The sequence below is a fragment of the Ranitomeya variabilis genome, chromosome 6, assembly GCF_051348905.1.
Source record: "Ranitomeya variabilis isolate aRanVar5 chromosome 6, aRanVar5.hap1, whole genome shotgun sequence".
NCBI lineage: Eukaryota > Metazoa > Chordata > Amphibia > Anura > Dendrobatidae > Ranitomeya > Ranitomeya variabilis.
Window position 1 is genome coordinate 519,170,341 of NC_135237.1, and position 23,883 is coordinate 519,194,223.

General features: G+C 41.4%; 1 protein-coding gene across 49 annotated transcripts in view; it reads left to right on the forward strand.

Annotated features, from left to right (window-relative positions):
• The window catches only part of RIMS2 (regulating synaptic membrane exocytosis 2), a 618,543-nt gene that overhangs the window by 513,186 nt on the left and 81,474 nt on the right, over window positions 1-23,883 (forward strand). For 27 of the 49 annotated variants that reach the window (XM_077271021.1, XM_077271022.1, XM_077271037.1 and 24 more), the window contains 2 exons: window positions 3,150-3,239; window positions 22,476-22,582. In XM_077271021.1, coding sequence (XP_077127136.1) covers window positions 3,150-3,239; window positions 22,476-22,582 — 197 coding nt within the window. Of the gene's footprint in view, window positions 1-3,149; window positions 3,240-14,375; window positions 14,409-22,475; window positions 22,583-23,883 lie in introns of all 49 variants that reach the window. The other 22 variants (XM_077271056.1, XM_077271012.1, XM_077271016.1 and 19 more) reach the window with 2 other exon arrangements.

Genomic DNA, 23,883 nt, shown 5'->3' on the forward strand with positions numbered 1-23,883 from the left:
GTTGAAAGACCTCTATCTACAACTACAACCCAAATTCAAAAAAGTTGGGATGCTGCTTAAAATGTAAAGTAAAACGAGAAACCAATAATTTGCAAATCTGTTATCACCTTATTTTATTCACAGTGGAACACAGATCAGAAGTTGAATATTGGACATTTTTCCATTTCATTTGAAAAAAAAAATAACTCATTTAGAAATTGATGGCAGCAAAACATCAAAACGGTTGCGACGGGCATGTCTAGCCATGGTTGTGCATCTCCTCTTCTTTTACAACAGTTTGTAAATGTCTGGGAAGTGAGAAGACTGAGTTTTGGGAGCTGTCCCATTCTAGTCTGATGTCGGATTCTAGCTGCTCAATAGTTCGAAATAATTTTTTTTCTTCGGAATTTTCATTTGATAGTGAGTCAACTGTTTTGTACTGGGGAAAGGTCTGGACTACCGGCGGCTGGTTCATCACCCAACTCTTCTTCTGTGAACCATGCTGTTGTGATGGATGCAGTACGAAGTTTAGCATTGTCTTGCTGAAATATGCAAGATCTTCCTTAAAATAGACATTGTCTGGATGAGAGCATATGTTCTAAAACCTCAATATAAGCATTGGTAGTGCCTTCACAATGTGCAAGCTGCCCATGCCATAGGCATTAATGCACCGCAGGCTTCTAATCTGTTTGCCGATAACAAGCTGTGTCGTCCCTCTTCTCTTGAGTCCACAGGACACAGCGTTTGGGGTTCCCATAAAAACTGGCTAATTTTGATTCATCTGACTACAGAACAGTTTTCCATTTTGCCTCAGTCCATTTTCAATGGGCTTTAGCCGGCGACAGCTTTCTGGATTGTGTTGCTATATGGCTTCTTCTGTACATGATAGAGATGTAACTTGCATTTGTGGATCGCACAAGAGAACTGTGTTCACTGACAATGATTTCTAGAAGTATTTCTAAGCCCATGTAGTGATGTGCACAATGCTTGTTTTTAGTGCAGTGCCACCTGGAGGTCCGCAGATCATGAGAGTCCTTGTGCACATAGATTTCTACAGAATCTCTGAATCTTTTGATGATTCTGTAGAAAGTGGGATATTCAAAGTCTTTGCAATATTGCATTAAAAAACACATTCTTTTAATTGTTCCACAATTGTTAGAGACAGTTTTTCACAAATTAGTAAACCTCTGACCATCTTTGTTTTTAAGAGACTCTGCCTCTCTACCATGCTCTTTTTATACACAGTGACTTAGTTGAAAATTGACCTTCCAGATGCTTTTCATTAGTACCACTTTCTTTACCAGCGTTTTGTCAACTCTGTCCCAACTTTTTTGAGATTTGTTGTTGCCATCAATTTTTAAACAAGTTAATTTTTTCAAATGAAATGGAAAAATGTTCAGTGTTCAGCTTCTGATCTGTGTTCTATGTCCTGAATAATATATGACTTTATGAGATTTTTCAAATCATTCTTCTTCACTTTACATTTTACACAGTGTTCCATCTTTTTTGGAATTGGGGATCTATCTATCTATTATCTATTATCTATAGTATCTCTTATCTATCTATTATCTATAGCATATCCTATCTATCTATCTATCTATCTATCTATCTATCTATCTATCTATCTATTATCTATACTATCTCCTATCTATCTATCTATGAATCCATGCCTGTAATACCACATGGGCTGATTAAAGTCCTACTATTTTTTTGTAATATTGGAGTGCTGACTGCTTTTTTCAACTTTATGTATTTTGCAAAATTGAATATGTTTGCTTGGAAGGCCTTGCATCCTTCATTCTAAACATATGTAGCGTTCTGTTCTAATTTTTTTCTATGTCTGTCTGTCTATCCTATCTATTTATTATCTATATCTATTATCACATCTATCATCTATCTTTCATCTCTCTATCTATATATCTTATCTATCGAAAAAAGATAAAGGCAGCACTCCATAGTCCAATTTTCAATGATTAATTGACCCATCGTGGCAAGGCAACATTTCGTCGTGGAACTTTTTCAAGTCTTGGAACGAAATGTATCCTTGCCATAATGGGTCAATAAACCATTGAAAACTGGACTATGGAGTGCTGCTGTTATTTTTTTTTTTTTTTTGCTTTGTTGCACCCAATTTTGTATTTTGTGTCTCCTCTAGTGCTGCACTTATATTTTATCTATCTATCTATCTATCTATCTATCTATCTATCTATCTATCTATCTATCTATCTATTATTTATCTGTTTTCTATTATCTATCTATTATCTATCTAGCTATCATCTATTTATCTATCTATCTGTATCAATAGATAGATTCATGCATAGACAATAGATAGATATAAATTAATAGATGACAGATAAATAATAGATAGATATAGATGGATTATAGATAGATGATAGATAATAGATGACAGATGAATAATGGATAATAGACAGATCATCAATCTATTATCTGTCATCTATCTATATTTATCTATCTATGCATCTATTATCTATCTATTATCTATCTATTGTATATCAATTATCTATCTTTCTCGCATCTATATAAATATCTATGAATTCATAATTTTGTGAGTTTCTGCTTCTCTTTTAAACCTCCACAAACTGATGGCTTCCACGTGACTGACTGAAACAGTACCCTGCATATCAGAATCTTGTAACTACAGAAAACTACTTAAATAAATATTCACATGGATGGCTGAAATTGAAGACCTTCTCCTAAATATGGGGTAATTTTCGGCAAGTGTAGGGTTGCTTCATTCCAGCGCACTGTAGCGTGATTAATAGCGACTTGCTATCTGTAAAACGGAGTTACGATCTGAATAATGGGGCCACATTGACATTTAGATTTTATTGAGTTTGATTAGTTTTTTATCTGATCGTTTTATAGTCACAATTCTTCAGTAACTGGCTGTGGAGGTCTGTATACAGTATGCTATGTAAGGTATTGATCACTGACCATTTCTGATAACCTTTACCAAATTTTTTGATAATTTACAATTGTCAAGAAATCCAAAACATCCTAAACCATCTGTCTGCACCACATTCCCGCCCCCCCTCTTTGTCCTTCCCAAATGAAGCTGCCCCCCACCGCCACCATGTTTTCAGGCTTTGTCTTTTGTCCACTTACTGTTGTGTTTCTGACAAGTTTTAATTTCTCTTGGTTTGTGCTAGAAGTAACTTGGGAAGACCAGCAGAGAAAGGTGAATGGTGCAATAGCTGATGACAAACAGTTGCCGAGAAAGAAAGCCCATTCTGAGCCAGGTTTGTCAGGGTTTTTGGAAACCACCTTAAAAAGCATGAGGCTTGCACACGGATGGCGTACAGGAGAGCTCATGCTTTTGTAACGAGTGTGTTCATCATGTGCGCTCCTCACTTTGGTGTGAAATGTTTAGGCTTAGTCTGTGAGAGTGAGACCTATAACTCAGTGTTGTGTATCATCCCTTTTCAGATATTTGGTCATTACAACAACAACAAGAAAATCCAAATTTAAAATTCCAGAATTTATTTATTTTATAATTATAGAATATTCTTGAAGTATCACCGAAACGGAGGAGATAACTTGTCTCGATTGTGGAAGAATTTAGGATCTCCTTGATACTCTTAATTTACAATTCTGTTCTGACTCCTTTTTTTGCTAATATACCTTTCTATCAACAGAAGCTTGATTCTTATACACAGCTCCGGACTCCCTGCATAAGTAGGGGGAAATCTATCCGCAGGTTTTTAATATGTAATCCGAGAGCAGCATAATGTAGGGGGAGAGAGGCTGATTCCAGGGATGTGTCATGCTCAGCAGCTTGCTATAGTTTCAATATAATCAGTGTTTTATCAGCAGGAGATTATCAGTGCAGGACTAGGTGTCTCATTCAAGCCAGTCCAGCAAATCTGTGTAACTCCGCCCTCACCAATGACTATGCAGAGCGTGCGTAAAAGCTGCCAATCAGGAGTGTGGGCGGGGTTATACACTCAGCATTCTGACCACTGCTACACCTACAGCAGAGAAAAGCAGTCTGGAACCAGGCTTTCTACCACTACATCATGCAGCTCTCAGATTCCATAGTAAAAACCTGCTGACAGATTACAGTTAAGGGTTCAGATTTTGGAATCCTGTATTTACCTTTAGGGGGAGCTTAAGAGTTTACTGCATATTGTAAAGGTACCTTCACACGAAACGACTTTGTAACGATAACGATAGCGATCCGTGACGTTGCAGCGTCCTGGCTAGCGATATCGTTTCGTTTGACACGCAGCAGCGATCAGGATCCTGCTGTGATGTCGCTGGTCGCTGAATAAAGTTCAGAACTTTATTTGGTCCGATCGCCGTGTATCGTCGTGTTTGACAGCAAAAGCAACGATACCAGCGATATTTTACACTGGTAACCAGGGTAAACATCGGGTTACTAAGCGCAGGGCCGCGCTTAGTAACCGATGTTTACCCTGGTTACCAGCGTAAAATGTAAAAAAAACAAACAGTACATACTTACATGCGTCCCCCGGCGTCCGCTTCCCACACTGACTGAGCGCCGCAAAGTGAAAGTGAAAGCACAGCACAGCGGTGACGTCACCGCTGTGCCCTGCTACTGCCGGCGCTCAGTCAGTCAGTACAGGAAGTGGACGCCGGGGGACGCATGTAAGTATGTACTGTTTGTTTTTTTTACATTTTACGCTGGTAACCAGGGTAAACATCGGGTTACTAAGCGCGGCCCTGCGCTTAGCAACCCGATGTTTACCCTGGTTACCCGGGGACCTCGGCATCGTTGGTCGCTGGAGAGCGGTCTGTGTGACAGCTCTCCAGCGGCCAAACAGCGACGCTGCAGCGATCGGCATCGTTGTCGCTATCGCTGCAGCGTCGCTTCGTGTGAAGGTACCTTAACTCTCAAGGTTTAATGTATTGACAGTATGCAGTAAGCGCCATCTGAAGGCAATCTAGATCTTGTTAAAAGGTGGAAGTTCACTTTAGGACACATGACAAGTTTATACAGTAGACGACTTTTCACTCGTGTGCTGCTATCTCTATGACCTTACTTTCACTATCAAAGTCATAAATGAGAGTTTTAAAAGTCATTTGGAGAATTTAGCAAATTCTTGGAATCTATTTCAGAATTGCTCTCTGCCCATTTATTTCCGTCCCGGGGACACGTGTAGACCTGTGTGGGTTTCCATGTACTCTGTCCATAGATGAACTATGCAACTAGGCTCAGGTCAACAGCAGGTCACATATGCCAAGCTGGTACAGAAAGGACCCTAGGGCACAGTCTAACAATGTCTTCGCTCATATTCGGAGAAGAACTTTTTGGAAACTGACAGAAACAGATTAGAGATCTCATACATTAAAGGGATTGTCCGGCTTTAGAGAAAAAGCTATGGTTTCCTTTGTAGAAACACTCAACGGCAGGAAGATGCCAGCTGGGAACCCATCTTGGACCAGTCAGCTGAGAGATAGTCGCTGGTCGGCTTTTCATATTTCCTTTGAAACTCTGAATTTTTTTCAGAGTAAAGTGCCCCATACATGTTCGAGATCTGTCGGATGAACGATGGTTTGGTCTATCTTTTGGACGGCAGCTATCTCGTCCAACTCTCCCATGCACAGGAACGTTCACTCGACCGAGTGCTTGTGTGCTCTCTAAGAGTCTTTGCTTATTTCTCAGCAAACAAAAGGATCGGCCATTCAAAATTTCCCCCAAGAAATATCGAGAACTGGTGGTTTCAGCCAAGAAAGGTTTCAGCCTTTTGACGATAATGACCTATCCTTGGTGTATCAGATCAGGGCAGGTCTGACTCGAAGAAGTTATATCACATGGGAACTGTAGCACAGCTCCATACATTGAGGAGGGGGTGTACACATTGTAGTTTGTGGGGCTGTCCGTATGTCTGTTTGTGGAAGGCCGCGTGTCCACAAGCAAAAAAAACTGATCAAACTTGTCAATGCTAATCTATGGGTCTGTAAAAAACTTAGACTGCACATTGATGCCATCCTGTTTGCTAGTAGACTATTGAGGAACTTTTTTTTTTTTTTTTGCATACAAGAAAAACTGATGAAACACTGATGGTAAACCTGACACACTGACCAAACACTGATAAAATCTGATCCAAAACACTGATGGGAACTGGATCACTAAAGGGAAGGGCTTAACCAAACTAAGCCACAAGTTACCTGTTTTGGAGGTGTTCTTAGATATTTAGGGTGTAGTCAAGGTCAGTCTTTGGGGCATGGCTAAAATATCCCAAATTTTGAATGTGAATTTTGGTAAGTATAAAATTTGATTAAACTATATGAGCCCACGTGCTGCAACAAGGTGACTGGTCAGGTAGGAGGATTGGATGGCAAGGTGGAGTCACCGTTCTTAAACATTGAAAGCAAATCTATATCTATCTATTTATCTCTATCTTTATTTTCTGTCTACCTCTTATCTATAATCTATCTCTTATCTATCATCTATCGATTATCTATTATCTATCTATTATCTATCATATCAATCTCTGATCTATCATCTATCTATTATCTATCTATTATCTATCTACACACCCAAAGAAAGTGGAGTTCAAGTCCAGATTAATGAAAAAGGTATAAATTTATTACACATTAAATCATATACAAAGAATAAAGTTTGAATCAAATATCGCAAAGTTTTTACATATTCAGCAAGGGAAGCTAAGATAGCACAGAAAAACAGTGTGACCACCTAATAATACCACATGCAGATACATCAGTAAAGTGCACAGTGCATACTACGTAGAAGTGAGAAAACACCAGGACAGGGTGGCAGGTATCACTAGTATGTAGGTCCATTTAGGAACCCGGAATCAAATGTTCCATCATTCAGAAGTCCTCCCCAGCCCTGAGTTCCTTACCCATTCTGCAGTATCAACGAAGCCGACTCGAAACGCACGTTGGCGCCACGGTGTGGACCCCTTGATACTGCAGAATGGGTAAGGTACTCAGGGCTGGGGAGGACTTCTGAATGATGGAACATTTGATTCCGGGTTCCTAAATGGACCTACATACTAGTGATACCTACTACCCTGTCCTGGTGTTTTCTCACTTCTACGTAGTATGCACTGTGCACTTTTCTGATGTATCTGCATGTGGTATTATTAGGTGGTCACACTGTTTTTCTGTGCTATCTTAGCTTCCCTTGCTGAATATGTAAAAACCTTGCGATATTTGATTCAAACTTTATTCTTTGTATACGATTTAATGTGTAATAAATTTATACCTTTTCATTAATCTGGACTTGAACTCCACTTTCTTTGGGTGTGTTGATTCATGTTTTGGAGTGTCCAATTGGTATTTTGGTGTGATCTTTCTGCTATTGGCTCCTCCACTTGGTGTTGAGCATGTATGAGAGATCTGTTTTCATGCTTTCCATTTTGGGCTGTATTTATTACTCTTATCAGCTATCTCATATCTATCTCATATCTACAGTATCTATCTATCATCTATCTATCTGTCCTCTCTCTCTTCTGCACCTATCTTTGAACTTGGTTTGGAGTTTGAATAATACATATTCCTTTTGCACATCATATGGAAATGACGTCTCAGTCTTCTTTTGTAGTTGTTTTTATTGATTGCCCCACATCGAAAGCAACAGTACTTAAATATAAAAGGTATATTATAAACGGCAAATGGCGAGATCTGTAACTATTGTCCTGGACAAGTGCCTTTCACTAGTGTTGTCCTACTTTTCATTCTCCATGGTAGATGACTGCAGATAGAATAATGTCCACAATGTTGATTTAGAATGAACAAAAATGGGGATCCTCTGCGCTCCTAATAGGGACCCTCAGGGTTAATGGAGATCTACAGGAATAATCCAGTAAACATGATTGCAGGAATGCGGTTTATTATCTACGCGTTTCAGTCATCCGACTTCTTCATCAGTATTTATCCATAGACTGTGGTTGTGTCCTGATGAAGAAGTCAGATGACTTTGAAACATGTACATAATAAACCGCCTTCCTGCTACCTTGTTTACTGTATTATTCGTGTGGATCTCCATTAAACCTGTGGATCCCTATATTTTTTTTAACCAGTAGGCCTGCAGCAGCTGAATATTTCTAAGCCATTTACATTGTTGTGCAGTACACAACTCCACCAAATTATCAAGTTTCTTTATTGAATCCCCACTTCTCACCAGATAAGAATCGCTTTTTTGCTCCTCAGCTCTCTCTCTCTCCAAATGTTGATCTGTCACTCTCTCTAGGTAACATATTCTGTAAAAAACGGTATTCATACAAAAGGAAGTCTCAAACAGTCAAGCTTCTGAACGCTAAAACTCACCTTTCTTTAAAATGTCATCAAAGATCAAAAACCACATTTAGCTTCTCTCTGACCCCTCACTTGTTCACTGACAGATCTCTCCGATGTCTATACATAGGGAGACCTGTCAATCAACTGGAGCAGAGTAGGCAGAAGCAGGTGGGGACTGCGCTGGACTAGTCCCGGCTCTGTGGTGGCGCTGCAAAGAAATTGAACACCTAAAAAGAGAACTCATTCATCTCCTTTAACCAGGGCTTGTGAAGTCTGGATTATTCTCCTGAATAATTATTTTTATTACTCACGTTTAAATCTATCCAGATATATTCATGTTCTCATGCTTTTACATTAACTTTAAGGTTAAATCACTAAATATTAACCTAAACCACTGAACATTTGATGGGATATTTGAACGAGTTCAGAAGTATATTGACTTTACCTCCCAGGGGCAGCAACCTTTATATAGACTTAAATGGGGAAGACTACGGAACTTGGACTTTTTGTACTTGTCCAGGACGATCACTGTCATATTTTGTATTACATACAATATCTGATCCTTAAAGCCTGACCCAATCGCTGTGGTCAGGACCACTGAGCCAAATTGGCATGAACGGCATGAAATCATTGACATGGGGCCAACAGGACCATTAAGTAGGCTGTTTTGACCAGAATTATCTTCACGAATACTCTGCTCTATTGTATAACTTTTGATATAGAACACTTTTTGGGGGTACACTCCTTAAAAAAAAAGTTAAAAAGATGATAACCACTCGCCAGATCCTTTCTAGTCCCATCTATATATGAAATTCTTTCTCAAAGCATAAGAGAATTGCCCACCATCTTCCTTCTTTCTGGCTTCGTTATGTGGTAATAGAATTTCTTCCAAAAGGCATTGTCGTGTGAAGACACCCCAGTAGATAAGGGCATATTGACAGCATAGAGGGGGACGTTTCCCACTCAGGACCCACCTCCATAAGTCACTATGGAGAGCTATACTCATCTGAATGGCCACCACATAATACTAAATTTTCCCTGGCGTAACCAACTGGTTGTCCCCAGCTTCACCAGGCAAGATCAACTGTTTGCTGGAATTCTCTGGATAAGGACCCAGGGGCTTCTTTTTTTTTCAGGAGTGGTCTGTGATGAGTCCAGCCATTTCATAGAGAATGCCGACTTCATTTCCACCAAGGCATATATATTCAAAAGGGTCTTTTGCTAAGTTTATTGCATATTCATCAACACTCGCTGAGAACCATAGCATGTTAATTGCCTGTGCCACTTGGCGCCATTTGGTGACTGCAATGGGAGCCATGTGTAATTACATATAGCAGATTGTAGATCCATTACCTTTAAGGATTTCCACATAAAATCGCAACTCGGCCATATTTTAGTAAATTAGCAATAGCTTATAAATACTTTTATAGAATTTTTTTCTGTTTTTGTCTTTTTTTTTGGGTGGGGAGGGGCAGTTGTCTCTGCAAAAATGTCAACAAAGTGCTGTCATATTGGTTGGCATATTTGTATTTGCTCACAAAACTGATGATAGAATTGGCACTTTCTTATTTAGGAATAATCCAATAAATTTATAAATTACCTTAGGTTTCTGGGGAGATAATTAGGATGTCAATATTGGCTACACTGTCTGTTTTCAATTTTTAAAAATGGCTGCCGCAATCAAACATATTTAATTATGTAACCTCATCGAACGCTCTCGCTTTTCGGTTTCCACTGTATGGCCAAATTGTACTTTTTCGTGAGGAAAGTCCCGTTAAAAGGGTTTGTTGTCTCAATAGACTTTTCGTGCCAAGTCAACCCTCAGGCTGAGGGCAGATAAGAGGCAACAAGCAAAAGAAAGGATTTATTTTTTCTTAGAATTTTCCTGCATTGTTCATTTATTGATACAATTCAGGCTATTAAAGGAGGGGTAACTACCTCTATTAAGGTAAATGTAATAAAAAAAAATTCCGTTTCATGATTTACATTTCATGAGTTGTACATTATTGTGAATTCTTTTTTTTTCAATGTTGTCAAATGTACATTTTCATTCCTCTATGGTCCGTTTTAGTTTTTGCAATAGTACAGGGAGAATGAATCCCTCAGATGGTAGTGAATGATTACAGGCCCAAGCCCTTAGACTGCACTACTGAGAGGTACAGCTTGTCTCCTGAAAGATATGGCGTGGAATCGCCATGTATATCAGTGCTACACATATACAGTACGGATATTTGCCACCGTCAATCTATGGAGTAGACACTGATGTACTTAATCTTAATCCAAACAAGATCTCCATGACAACACTGTACCTGACAGAAATTAGAAGGTGGCATGTTGTTCTCAGAGTCTCCCAGTAGTGCCGCCTCAGGTTTCAGGCCTGTAACTCTAAGGGATCCTGTCTCCGTATATAAGATGTTAAGAACATTTTTTGGAGATTTTTTTTTGTGGTGAATCTATGGAATTTGTACATAACGGTGGAAATGTATAACTTGAATGAAGGTTGATTGATAACCAACCACTCTTCACTAAACCAGTTATTACCTCATTGAGTCATATTCAATGGTTCTTACAATATAAAACTGTCTAATGTATGCATTGTGTTGGCCCACTAGATTTACCTGGTGCCCTGAAGAATATCAAATCACCTTACATATCTATATACTGTATATACACACACACACATACATAGAATATATAAAAAGCAAACTTCCATATATATATATGTGTGTTTTCTTTTTATAAATTTTATAGATGTGTACTATATATATATATATATATATATATATATATATATATATATATAATATCTATAATATAACGCTGGGAGCGTCACTCTGTCCGAAGCCTTTATAGACTGCGCAAGCGCAAGCGCCGGCGCAGTCTGGACCCCACAGAGCGACGCTCCCAGGAGATCGCGGTATGCGTAAGCGCTGAACGCACACCGCGATCTCCAACAGAGAAACAGGGACGAGCCAGGAGGCGGAGGGTGAGTATACTTACCTGTCCCGTTCCACCGACGCCATTCCGGGCCATGAATATCCCCCTGCTCCCGGAATCGGCGCCTGCGCAGTCCGCGCTTTCCGGCGCCATTTTCTTGAAGACACATTGCAGTGTGTCTTCAAGAAAATGGCGCCGGAAAGCGCGGACTGCGCAGGCGCCTTTTCCGGCACCAGGAGGACACAGAAAATCTGTCCTCCTGGTGCCGGAATCGGCGCCTGCGCAGTCCGCGCTTTCCGGCGCCATTTTCTTGAAGACACACTGCAATGTGTCTTCAAGAAAATGGCGCCGGAAAGCGCGGACTGCGCAGGCGCCGATTCCGGGAGCAGGGGGATATTCATGGCCCGGAATGGCGTCGGTGGAACGGGACAGGTAAGTATACTCACCCTCCGCAAGTAACAAATTGCTGTGCTATGAGGCTGTGGCACTTCATGCCACAGCTATTTGTTACTTACACCACTTACATCCACAGCCACCGCACCCACCACAGTCACGCACAGCCGCCGCACCCAGCACAGCCGCTGCACCGAGCACAGCCGCCGCACCCAGCACAGCCCCGCACAGCCGCCCACAGCCGCCGCACCCAGTACAGCCGCCGCACCCAGCACAGCCACGCACAGCCACCCACAGCCGCCGCACCCACCACAACCACCGCATCCAGCACAGCCACGCACAGCCGCCGCACCCAACACAGCCGCCTACAGCCACGCACAGCCGCCGCACCCTGCACAGCCGCCCACAGGCGCCTACAGCCACGCACAGCCACCGCACCCAGCACAGCCGCCGCACCCAGCACAGCCACGCACAGCCGCCGCACCCAGCACAGCCGCCGCACCCAGCACAGCCACGCACAGCCGCCCACAGCCACGCACAGCCGCCGCACCCAGCACAGCCGCCGCACCCAGCACAGCCGCCGCACCCAGCACAGCCGCCGCACCCAGCACAGCCACGCACAGCCGCCGCACCCAGCACAGCCGCCGCACTCAGCACAGCCGTCCACAGCCGCCGCACCCAGCACAGCCGCCCACAGCCACGCACAGCCGCCCACAGCCGCCGCATCCAGTACAGCCGCCGCACCCAGCACAGCCACCCACAGCCGCCGCACCCACCACAGCCACCGCACCCAGCACAGCCACGCACAGCCGCCGCACCCAGCACAGCCGCCTACAGCCACGCACAGCCGCTGCACCCAGCACAGCCACGCACAGGCGCCTACAGCCACCGCACCCAGCACAGCCGCCGCACCCAGCACAGCCACGCACAGCCGCCGCACCCAGCACAGCCACGCACAGCCGCCGCACCCAGCACAGCCACGATTTACTAATATATATATACACTCACCGGCCACTTTATTAGGTACACCATGCTAGTAACGGGTTGGACCCCTTTTGCCTTCAGAACTGCCTCAATTCTTCGTGGCATAGATTCAACAAGGTGCTGGAAGCATTCCTCAGAGATTTTGGTCCATATTGACATGATGGCATCACACAGTTGCCGCAGATTTGTCGGCTGCACATCCCAAAGATGCTCCATACAAGGCAGGATGGATCCATGCTTTCATGTTGTTTACGCCAAATTCTGACCCTACCATCCGAATGTCGCAGCAGAAATCGAGACTCATCAGACCAAGCAACGTTTTTCCAATCTTCTACTGTCCAATTTCGATGAGCTTGTGCAAATTGTAGCCTCAGTTTCCTGTTCTTAGCTGAAAGGAGTGGTACCCGGTGTGGTCTTCTGCTGCTGTAGCCCATCTGCCTCAAAGTTCGATGCACTGTGCGTTCAGAGATGCTCTTAGGCCTACCTTGGTTGTAACGGGTGGCGATTTGAGTCACTGTTGCCTTTCTATCAGCTCGAACCAGTCTGCCCATTCTCCTCTGACCTCTGGCATCAACAAGGCATTTCCGCCCACAGAACTGCCGCTCACTGGATTTTTTTTCTTTTTCGGACCATTCTCTGTAAACCCTAGAGATGGTTGTGCGTGAAAATCCCAGTAGATCAGCAGTTTCTGAAATACTCAGACCAGCCCTTCTGGCACCAACAACCATGCCACGTTCAAAGGCACTCAAATCACCTTTCTTCCCCATACTGATGCTCGGTTTGAACTGCAGGAGATTGTCTTGACCATGTCTACATGCCTAAATGCACTGAGTTGCCGCCATGTGATTGGCTGATTAGAAATTAAGTGTTAACAAGAAGTTGGACAGGTGTACCTAATAAAGTGGCCAGTGAGTGTATATACTGTATATATTTGTACAGTAATAGCATGATATCTTATAGGACACTAGGTAAAGTCATCACAATGCATCTTAGACAGCTTAATATATTTTATTTTATCTTATTTTGTGTGGACCTTTATATACTTCTAAAACCCAAGAAAAAAAAACAAAATGAGCATATACCCTGTAGTAAGTGGATAGTAATAGTACATGTAAATAACTTGGGGTACTTGGTTAACACTATTTTGATCAAAAAGCGTAACAGCCATCCCACCGCGACAAGGTGTATCCAGTCGGGGAAAGTCCTATCCTGTCTCTAAGTCTGCTGACACACAAGGTAAGATTTTAATTCTAGAGACAGGATAAGACTGACCCGACTTTATAGACCTTTTCGCGGTGGGCTGGCTTTAACGCTTTTTGATCAGAATTGTGTTAACCAAGTACCCCAAGTTATTTACATGTACTATTACTATCTACTTATAGTATGTGTGCTCATTTTTATTTTTTATTTTTTTTTGGGGGGGGCTTTGTCTGTGAAACAGCCACAGTGTGAACATGCTCTTACTTTTTCCATGTATACCAACTTATGTTCCGGATCATTTCTTTGTTTTTTTGTATACTTCTATATAACTGTGTCATTTAGTATAGTTATTGATTGACCAACTTATTCACAGGGTGCCGAATGTTAAATTGCTTTCCAAATGATTTACGCTCATAGCTTGTGTGTTCTCGGAGTCTGTTTTCTATTGTCCTCTTTGTCTTTTTGTTCCTGTTCATTCTGTGCCATCTGTCTGCGTACAATCTGTGCATTTTCTCAACTTGTACAAGGTGTTTATTTTTTTTCCTTGAGTGTCCACATTGCTTTCTTCTCTGAGTCTCACACTCACTCCCATCTCCTTTGTCTCTGTCTGTCATTGCATGGTGTTGCCACAGAAGACTTGGACTTGCCACGAAGACGAAACTCAGGTCTGTGTCTTGAATCTTTGCTTCCTCTTTTGTCTTTGTCATTGTTGCTGTGTCTATTTTGTGGTGCATCTCTTTTCATTCCTAAGGAATAATGTCATATGAAACATAATTTTTTTTTTGTCCTCTTTATGACAACTGTGTGAAAACTATTATTTTAGAATGGGCATAATGCAAGCGGTATGGTTCTTAAAGAAAAAAGAGCAGGACAATGCTAAACTTCAGAAATCTTCACCTTGGGCACCTTCAGACCTTTTTTTAATATTGCCTGTAATATAATAGAAAGGTCTAGGTACCTTTCGTAATGTTCGAATTGAATTTGCCATCATGCTCGGGCTGAGAGGTTCTTAGTCTCGCTGCTCTTACTGTAAAGAATCCCTTTATGTGTTAATTAGTGATGAGCGAGTATACTCATTGCTTGGGTTTTCCCGAGCATGCTCTGGTGTCCTCCGAGTATTTTGGAGTGCTCGGAGATTTAGTTTGTGTCGACGCAGCTGCATGATTTTCAGCTGCTAGACAGCCTGAGTACCTGTGAGGATTCCATAACAAACAGGCAACCCCCACATGTATTCAGGCTGTCCAGCAGCTGCAAATCATGCAGAAGTCCAGTCCTCAATCCAATCGAGAATCTGTGGAAAGAGCTGAAAACTGCTGTTCACAAACGATCTCCATCAAACCTCACTGAGGTCGAGCTGTTTGCCAAGGAAGAATGGGCAAGAATTTCAGTCTCTCGATGTACAAAACTGATATAGACATACCCCCAAGCGACTTGCAGCTGTAATCGCAGCAAAAGGTGGCGCAACAAAGTATTAAGTTAAAGGGGCCGAATAATATTGCACGCCCCACTTTTCAGTTTTTGATTTTCAACAAAAATTTTAAATAACCAATAAATTTCGTTCAACTTCACAATTGTGTTCCACTTGTTGATTCTTCACCAAAAATTTACATTTGGTATCTTTATGTTTGAAGCATGATATGTGGGAAAAGGTTGAAAAGATCCAGGGGGCCGAATACTTTCGCAAAGCACTGTAGATAGATAGATAGATATGAGATGCAGTCCAAAGAATTGAGGCAGCACACCATATACAGATATAATCAAGGCTTGAGAAAGGTCCACACTTGTGGACCGAAACATTACCGTATGGGCTAATAAATAGCACTTAAATTATATCTTTATATGATTTGCTGCCTCAATTCTTTGGACTGTATTGAAGGGCTGGCATGTGGCTATGAGACTCTGCACCCTATACTTACTGGTGCTGCTTTTTACTCTTTTTTTTCTAGATATGAGATAGATACATATTAGATGCATAGATAGATAGATATTCGATAGATACTGTAGATACGGTAGATAGATAGATATTAATAGATAGCTAATAGATATGGCAGATAGATGATAGATAGATAGATAGATAGATAGATAGATAGATAGATAGATAGATAATAAATAGATAATACAGATAATAGATAGAGAATAGATATTGGATAGATTTGATAGATAGATTTATAGATAGTTATTATAAATAGATATTATTATAATAGATAGACCTGACGGAGGTGGAGGAATACATGGAAGTTCAATACAGTTGATAACATTTCAGAATTGAATACTTCACAATGCAGATGGACTTACGAATTTTGCACTGATGCCCAAAATCCTGAAGTTATTTCAGTTTATAGATTATATACTTTATATAATTTTCTTGTTTTTTTCACTTCAAGAGGTACTTTATGCATGTTGACTGTACTAGGTATTAAGATATGACAGAATTGCATGGAAAACTCAAGCAAATATCCAACCAGGGCATATGAATGTCATTCAGGGGGGTCCACCACTCGGGTACTCCTGTGTAGTTGTATTCAAACTTTTCAAGTCTTTATCTGAGCTGGCATGTAATATAAAGCAGCAGCCTCTGCAGGGAAACATGTCTGGCCGTCTGCAACTCCTGTGCAGAATAAGGGAGCCCCCCTGTAACTGTCAGTGAGATGAGCAAAAAGATTTGCAGGTTTCTGGTCCGATGGCCATGCCGGTAGTCCATGACTGCCAGATCATAGCCCTGAAAACCTCTTCCTATGACATCCCCAGTGCCTCTTCTGATTAAGAAACCACCGGGACGTCATTACGTTGTGTTGCAAGGCACGCATGATTTATTGGCAACCTGCTAATCAGAAGAGGTGCCGGGAATGTTGCAGGCAGAAGGTTTGCAGTTCTCTAGTACGGCAGCCACGGACTAATGACGTGGCCTTTGGACCAGTGTCCTGCAAATTTTTTTTCCTAACTCTAGTTATAACCGTAGCTTCATGTTTTATAATACTATCATATCTCGGGTACCTTTAGGATGCGAACATATATAGATGCCACCAATGGAGGGGCCACACTTAGCGGAGCTGAGAGCCACGTGTGGCTCTTGATCCATTGATCGGGAAACACTGCATATTTTGTCATTGCCTTTTAAATGCCAGAATAAAAGGCTTTTACTGTATTTTAGAGGTCACAAAGTTCCTTCCATGGGAAACTGAAAAATATATTTTTTGACTAGTAGTGACATCCATGTCGCACAGTGTATATATACAGATAATCTACCAGCAACGTTCATTCTCTTGAGATGACTTGAAGACTGCAGTGACAGAGTGAAGACGTCTTGCTGCTATTCCAAGCCTGGGCTTTGATGAATGACATTTATATACAGATAATTGTAGAGTTTGCAGCAGAGTTATTGTATTGGTACGCAGGTAGCAGAGCTGAATTTGTCATTTAACTGTTTCTCTTGAGATAATGTAATAGCAAAAGGTGAATGTTATAGAAAAAAAATGACAATATACAAGAATTGCTGTCAGTGCCATCATAGGCACATATCATTAAAAGGGTTGTCTGAAATTCAGAAAAAAAGAAACCGAGTCTTTTTTTTGCAGACCAGAACATTTTTTTCTGAATTTGACTAACGTGCTTTAAATATAGTGATTTAAGACAAATGTGAGATATGATAATTTTATCAACTTAAAGAAATGTATTTAAGGTCATTGGATTATAACAGCTGAAGAATAAACTGGTAGATATGACATAGTATAGATAGACATAAATACGGTAGATATAAAAAATGACAGATATAGATAGATAATAGATAAAGATAGATAATAGAGAGAGAGAAGAAAAAGAGGTCGCACTCAAAACATGGCAAAAAACGTGAACGAAATGTATTCCATGTAAAAGATGCGGTAGATAGATATGAGATAGATACATGATAGATAAATATGAGATAGATAGATATGAGAAAAATCAATCAATGATTAGCAGTAAACAGAAATTACTGAAAGTAATGATAAATTTAGTAGATTATAAATACAGTATTGTCCCTTTAAAAATTGAGATAAAAAAACTAGTACAAAAAGATTACATTTGTGGGATAGCTGAATGAAAAAAATATATTGGGAAATATAATGGAAAAAAAGGTCATGCAAAGTTCCAGGGTGTACCTTAGACTGGCCCACCGGTTAGCAGGTGAATCCCCTGGTGGGCCCTTGTGAAAACATGCTAACGAACATTCCTAATACACTTGATTCATTATTTACAGAGAAAAGCATCATCCAGTGATTCATTATACAAACTATTCAGTTTCAGATTATATAGAAGCATAAAAAATGGTGTACTGGGGTAAGTTTATATTACATGTAGCTGAACAGTGGGCCCTAGAGTTAACATTACTGGTGGGCTCTTGTTACCCCAGTCCGACACTGGTGTTGCTAGTGTAATAGAAGGGATAACCAGACAAATTCCATCCATTTTCCATGTTTTATTCATTTCTGATTTGCTTGTGTCCTCGTGTTGCACCATCGCTTTCATTTCAGTCTTCCATTACATTTATCATTTTTTGTTTCTAGCAGACAGAACGGCAGAACAAGAGAATGGGGATCCAGGTATTGGACTTAGTTAGAAGCATGTTGTGGAATTTGTGTTTTCGTGTATCAGTGTTTTTAAAGGGGTTATCCAGGACTATATTCATTTTTACCGTGCGCCTAAGAACTAACAGACAGGTAGTTGCTAACCGGCCTGTTGTGCCCAGCGCAGATCTCTGCCCGAACAGAGTGTTCACTGACCGCTCCTGCCAACGATTCTGCTGCTTCCATTGACGTCACATCAGCGGAGCAGTGGCTTCTGTTCACCTCTGCTCTGTTGATGGGGCATGACTGCCAACGTCCTGCTGATTGGCATAACTCTGAGGAGCTGGCTGTCAATCAGCATGACGTCAGCACTCACAACCCGTCAAAAGAGCAGTCCTCAAGAGCTGCTCTGTTAATATGGAGCAGTAGAATCGCCTGCAGGAGCCGTCAGTGACCAATCTGAGGTGGCGTCGGATAGAACAGGAAGGTAGTTGATAACTAGGTAGCAACTACCTGCCTGCTCGTTTTTTGGGTTCATATTAAAAAAAACTATTTAATCTTGGATAGCCCCTTTAACAAAGGACTTTCAGTGCGTTTTTAAAACATTACAATTTATTTTTCAGTAATTCCATGTATAAATTCCTTGTCTGCTGAAATGAATGCAAGCCCTAACAGGTGCAATAGGCTGTGCTCCCCTTTATAGGCCATACCCTTCATAGCCAGTTTGCACCCCATGCCCATTTTCCACCTTTTCAATTCTCTGGTGCCCACTTCCCTGAAATGCTAGAGCACAAGGAAACCTTCTGAAATCATTGATATCCAGAATGTTTGTGCAGGTCCTACTTTAATGGAAGTCCAAGAGGTCTCGTCTTTTTTGGAGAGCCTCGCAGACATTCTGGTAGAGTTGACAAGTATGCTGATTGCTTGAGGCAGAGAGTTGTAGTCCTGATTGTCGGCCACAACGGCAGGATTGCCTGCAGTCCGAAAGCACCAAAAACTGATCATCCAAGAAGATGGTGCTGAATGATGAATGTACCCGTTGGGTTGCTGCAGACCATATTTCTAAGCACCAGTACACTTTATAGGACAGTTACGTTCTGTGTTTGACAATATGTATCATTTCCATATTACTATATTTCCCTCGTTTTTAGCAAAGGAATTAATTATTTTGAGCAGACAAAGCAACCATCAGATTGTCAGTGAGATCCACGTACACTTTGAGGGTTTACATTGTTATTTTCATTACATTGCTTTACCGTATTTTCCTAAAAGGTCCCACGCATTTTAGTCTGTCCAGCTAGACAAATAGGACACAGAGTGGGTAATCCACCCTAATTAACAAAGATAACTATGGTCATAGTTACCCAACTCTCTCAGACAAAAGGAAGGAATACCTGAAAAGTTTGGAAAATCTCACAAGTCCTGACAAAATCTTCTGGACATTTACTAGACTTTTTGGTCCAATGGATGGACTGTTCCATGATTGACAGCTGCTGTTTTTGTATACACCATCATATATATATAGGGCTGTCAGTCACTGATTACAATCACCTGCTGGACTCTTAAGCATAGAAAGAGAAAGGATAAAAGAGTAAATGACACATTATAAAAAAGCTTTTCCTATAAAACTAATAATCTACACTTCCTCCTACTCTTAATCAGCACAAATGTGAAGATTTGTTTGTAATGTGACATAAGCAGTATATACAGTACGGTCCCACTGGTGTAATGAAAGGTTTGGTCTCATGTTCCTTCTTTAGGAGTGGGACTGCAGACTACATGAAAGCAGACTTGTGAATCCTTGCAGTGTGCACACTGTCAGGATTCTCCAATGCTGACACTGGGAGCGGCGAGTGCATGACCGCAAGTAAGCGATTTGCATACATGCCGTCACGTGCCAACTAGACATGTATGGCCTCTGTCAATGCAAGTGAACTGAGCGAGGTTGGACTCGTCTAGTTGGAATGTGGCCGGAATTATGCATATCGCATTCATATCGTTACATGACCGCCCAATCGTGGTTCCGCGACCGCACAGTGCACCTGCTGTGAAACTTCACAAATCTGCAGTCACATAGGCCGGCAGCCCATTTTAAGCTTATTATTCTATGATATTAGCCAATGAAAACACCCAGCATCAAAACAATGCCTGATTAGACATAATTAGGATGGATAACGATGTAAAGCCAAGGAATAGCCTTATTTATACATTACTTCCTGCTACTGTGGTGCCTTTCCTGACGTGGGTTTTGGCAGTATGCTTTCATCTAGGGCAGGGGTCCCCAACCTGTAGCTCGAGAACCACGTTTCCTGCCATCCCGGGATGTGTGGCTCATGGCCGTCTACCAGTTTGGTGCATTACAGCTATTGGAGACTTTTGTGTGTAGCCCCCTGCAGAGAAGAGCAGATCTGAATAGGGGTAAGATAGGAGACCCTGGAGTTTGGAGTACTGCCTTGTGATTTCAGTGGAAAAGCTTTGGCTGTCATTATACCGCTAATAGGGGGCACTACTGCGAGTGGGGCAGGAGCTGGATGTGGCTCCCATCCCTCTCTCAGAGCTGAATGTGGCTCTCAAGGTCAGAAAAGTTGGTGGTCTCTGGTCTAGGGACTATGCCTTTCGTCTATAGGAGTGCGCCACTCCCATGGTTCCTGTTTGATGGTTGACTCTACGCTACTGATAATTGACAGCTTGGACCAACATCATGGTTGCCCCACTTCCTCGAACTGAGGGCTCTTCCATGTTGATAGCAAAGGCATCTTAGCCTCCGCAGCCCTGGAGAAGTGCAGCAATGCGGCCAGCAAGCAGCACATACTCCTTGCCTAGGCAACCAACCACTATGAGAATGCAGGGTGGCCGGTAACCTAAGCGATAAGATGTACACCTTGGAATTAGAATTCACTCTATGAGAACAAACTGGATTTTTTTTAATCAGAAGTAAATTGTAAGACTGCTAGTTTTTATATTTGCTTTGTAATTGTACCTATTAATGCAGGATTAGCACTGTGTCAGCAGCACATTAGGGGGAAAGAGCCGGCTCGGAATAGTGCCATATCATTTTCCATTTCGGGCTGTGATTATAATATAATTTATCAAGTAGTCTCTAAAGTAGCACGCACAATATACGGGAACTTGGGAAAACAGATATAGTTTGTACTAGTCTTGCAACGTGTGCTCTTATTGCTTTCTATCTATTATCTATCTATTACCTATCTATTTATTATCTATTATCTATCTATTATCTATCATCTATCTATTTATCTTTCTATCTGTTATCTAACTATCTATTTATCTATTATCTATCTATTATCTGTCTATTGTTCTATCTATTATCTATCTATTATCTATCTGTCTATTATCTTTCTATCTATCTATTATCTGTCTATTATCTTTCTATCTATCTGTAATTATTAAATCGGTGTAAACACTCCCCCAACTTTGATGGTGATCCAATATTAATGACTATTACAATACTCTATTCCTTGGACTTGGCTGGCAGGGGATGCTACAACACTGATTTTCCTCTCCACGCTTTCATGGTCTCCATTGCTTTTACAACTAGGCATTTGATCATTGCAAACTCTTATCAGCTGCAGACCACATTCACCATGCAACACCCGGGGTGATTATTCTCAGTGCATTGAATGGGGTGATACTCTGCAGTTTCCATCTTATTCTCCGCAGTTCATGCATGGTTGGGCTTAATTCCATGTAGTAGATTTTAATAGTAGAGTCATTTGTTGTTTGCTCTGAGCATCACCATGAAGTCTACGTGTCTATTGCACAGTGGAGGCATTGTTGTGTAGGCGTAGAATAACATGGCAGCTTTCTACCCTAAACTGTGTCACACCTGTCCAGTTATGTCTATTGAAGTGAATGGAGCATAACTGCAATACCACACACATCCTGTGGACAGGTGTGGCACTGTCTATGGAAGAAAGCAGCCATGTTATTCTAATCCTATGCAATCATCAATAATAATAGAATGTCAGATAGACCCAAAAGTGCACGTCCAGCTGGTGTACACCTGGGGCTGACGTGCTATGCCTTCATTGGTAATTCTGCAGCTTTACAGGTGGTGAGTGATCATTTTAATAAACGGCTTCCTATGGTTGTTAAAGGTAAATTATTTTTATATTTGAAGATCTGATAGCCAACAGTTTGGTAGTAAACGCTTTGCTCTGCTCTTCACAGGTTCAATGGATGTAGAAGAGAGGAATCGACAGATGAAAATGAAGATGAACAAGTACAAGCAGGTGGCGGGGTCCGACTCCCGGCTAGAGAAAGATTATCATTCCAAGGTGAGGAGGAGTCCTTGTATATCGGGTTGGGACTCCCACTAGTCCCAGTTACTTGCCACGTACACACCACCACAGCGCTTACTGCCATGCACACCTCGTTTGTAGCGTTGATTATGCTTTATTTATTAACAGGGTTGGACCATTCACAAAATTTATCAACAAGATAAGTGATAAATGTAGGATTTCTGGGTGTCTTACCACTTCTGATGACAGAGGTCCCATGTCCCACCATTAAAAAGGAGCAGTGGTCATTCATAAAGCAATGGGACTGACCGATATAGCCAAGTCCATCGCTCACTATATGGTCTCCCGCAGAAGACTGATTTTCTCAGATGAGCGCTATCCGTGGTTCAACATCAGTGAAATGTCAGATTTTGATAAGTGTCGGATCAAAATCGGCAATGCAAGGCTATAAGAAAAAAATGACATCCCAGTGTAATCCGATTTTCACAGACTGACAGAATGGACAATGTGAATAAACTTTTTTTTTTTCTTTTTCTCTCAAATTCCAAGAAAAACTGAGGCTACACTAATCAAACTCTGATCAGAATAATGGGACCGTTTTTCTCAGATGTGGAGAAAGCAGTGGTGTGAACCTACCCTCTCCATCATGGCCTCTCTCATGGCCTCTGAATGCAGCATTAGTACACCAGATGACCTCTACTCAAATGGAGGCCAAGAACCCCGTGCTTTTGAGATCGGAGGGGTTCGCATGGCAGGCATACATTTATCACTAATCTTGGTTATAGGTGATAAACAATGTTTTTGGTCCAACTCACTTAAGGTTTTGCGTTGGAGGCCTCCATTTGCTATTCAGTCATGTTTTTGTTTTCTAAACTCGTTTTAGTGAAGATTATCCAACATAAAAAGGTGACATCATAGAACAAAAGAACAAGCAGTACGTCACATTGCTCTTTCATACTGCCTGGCAAAGGTAACCTTGCCCTTAACATACCATGGATCTAATATCGTAACCAAAACCATAAGACCCCCATGTCAGGCCCCAAATATCACATACTTTATCCTGAGAGAATACTCTTCATCGCCCGTGGACTAATGTGAGTCAAAGGGAAATCAAACCAAGGTTTCCATACTTTATCAAATTTTTCAGTACAGTGTCTATTTTTACATATCACCCTCTCATAGGAAGCTACAGTATTGACCCAGTGTGAAATTCTCGAGAGTCTACTATCCATCCATCTAATGCGATAACCTTGTGAGCAAATAAAAATGTTTCCCTGAAAAGACTGCGAGGGTGGTAGGACATGTCTACTCATGAAGGATTCATAATAAACCATCCT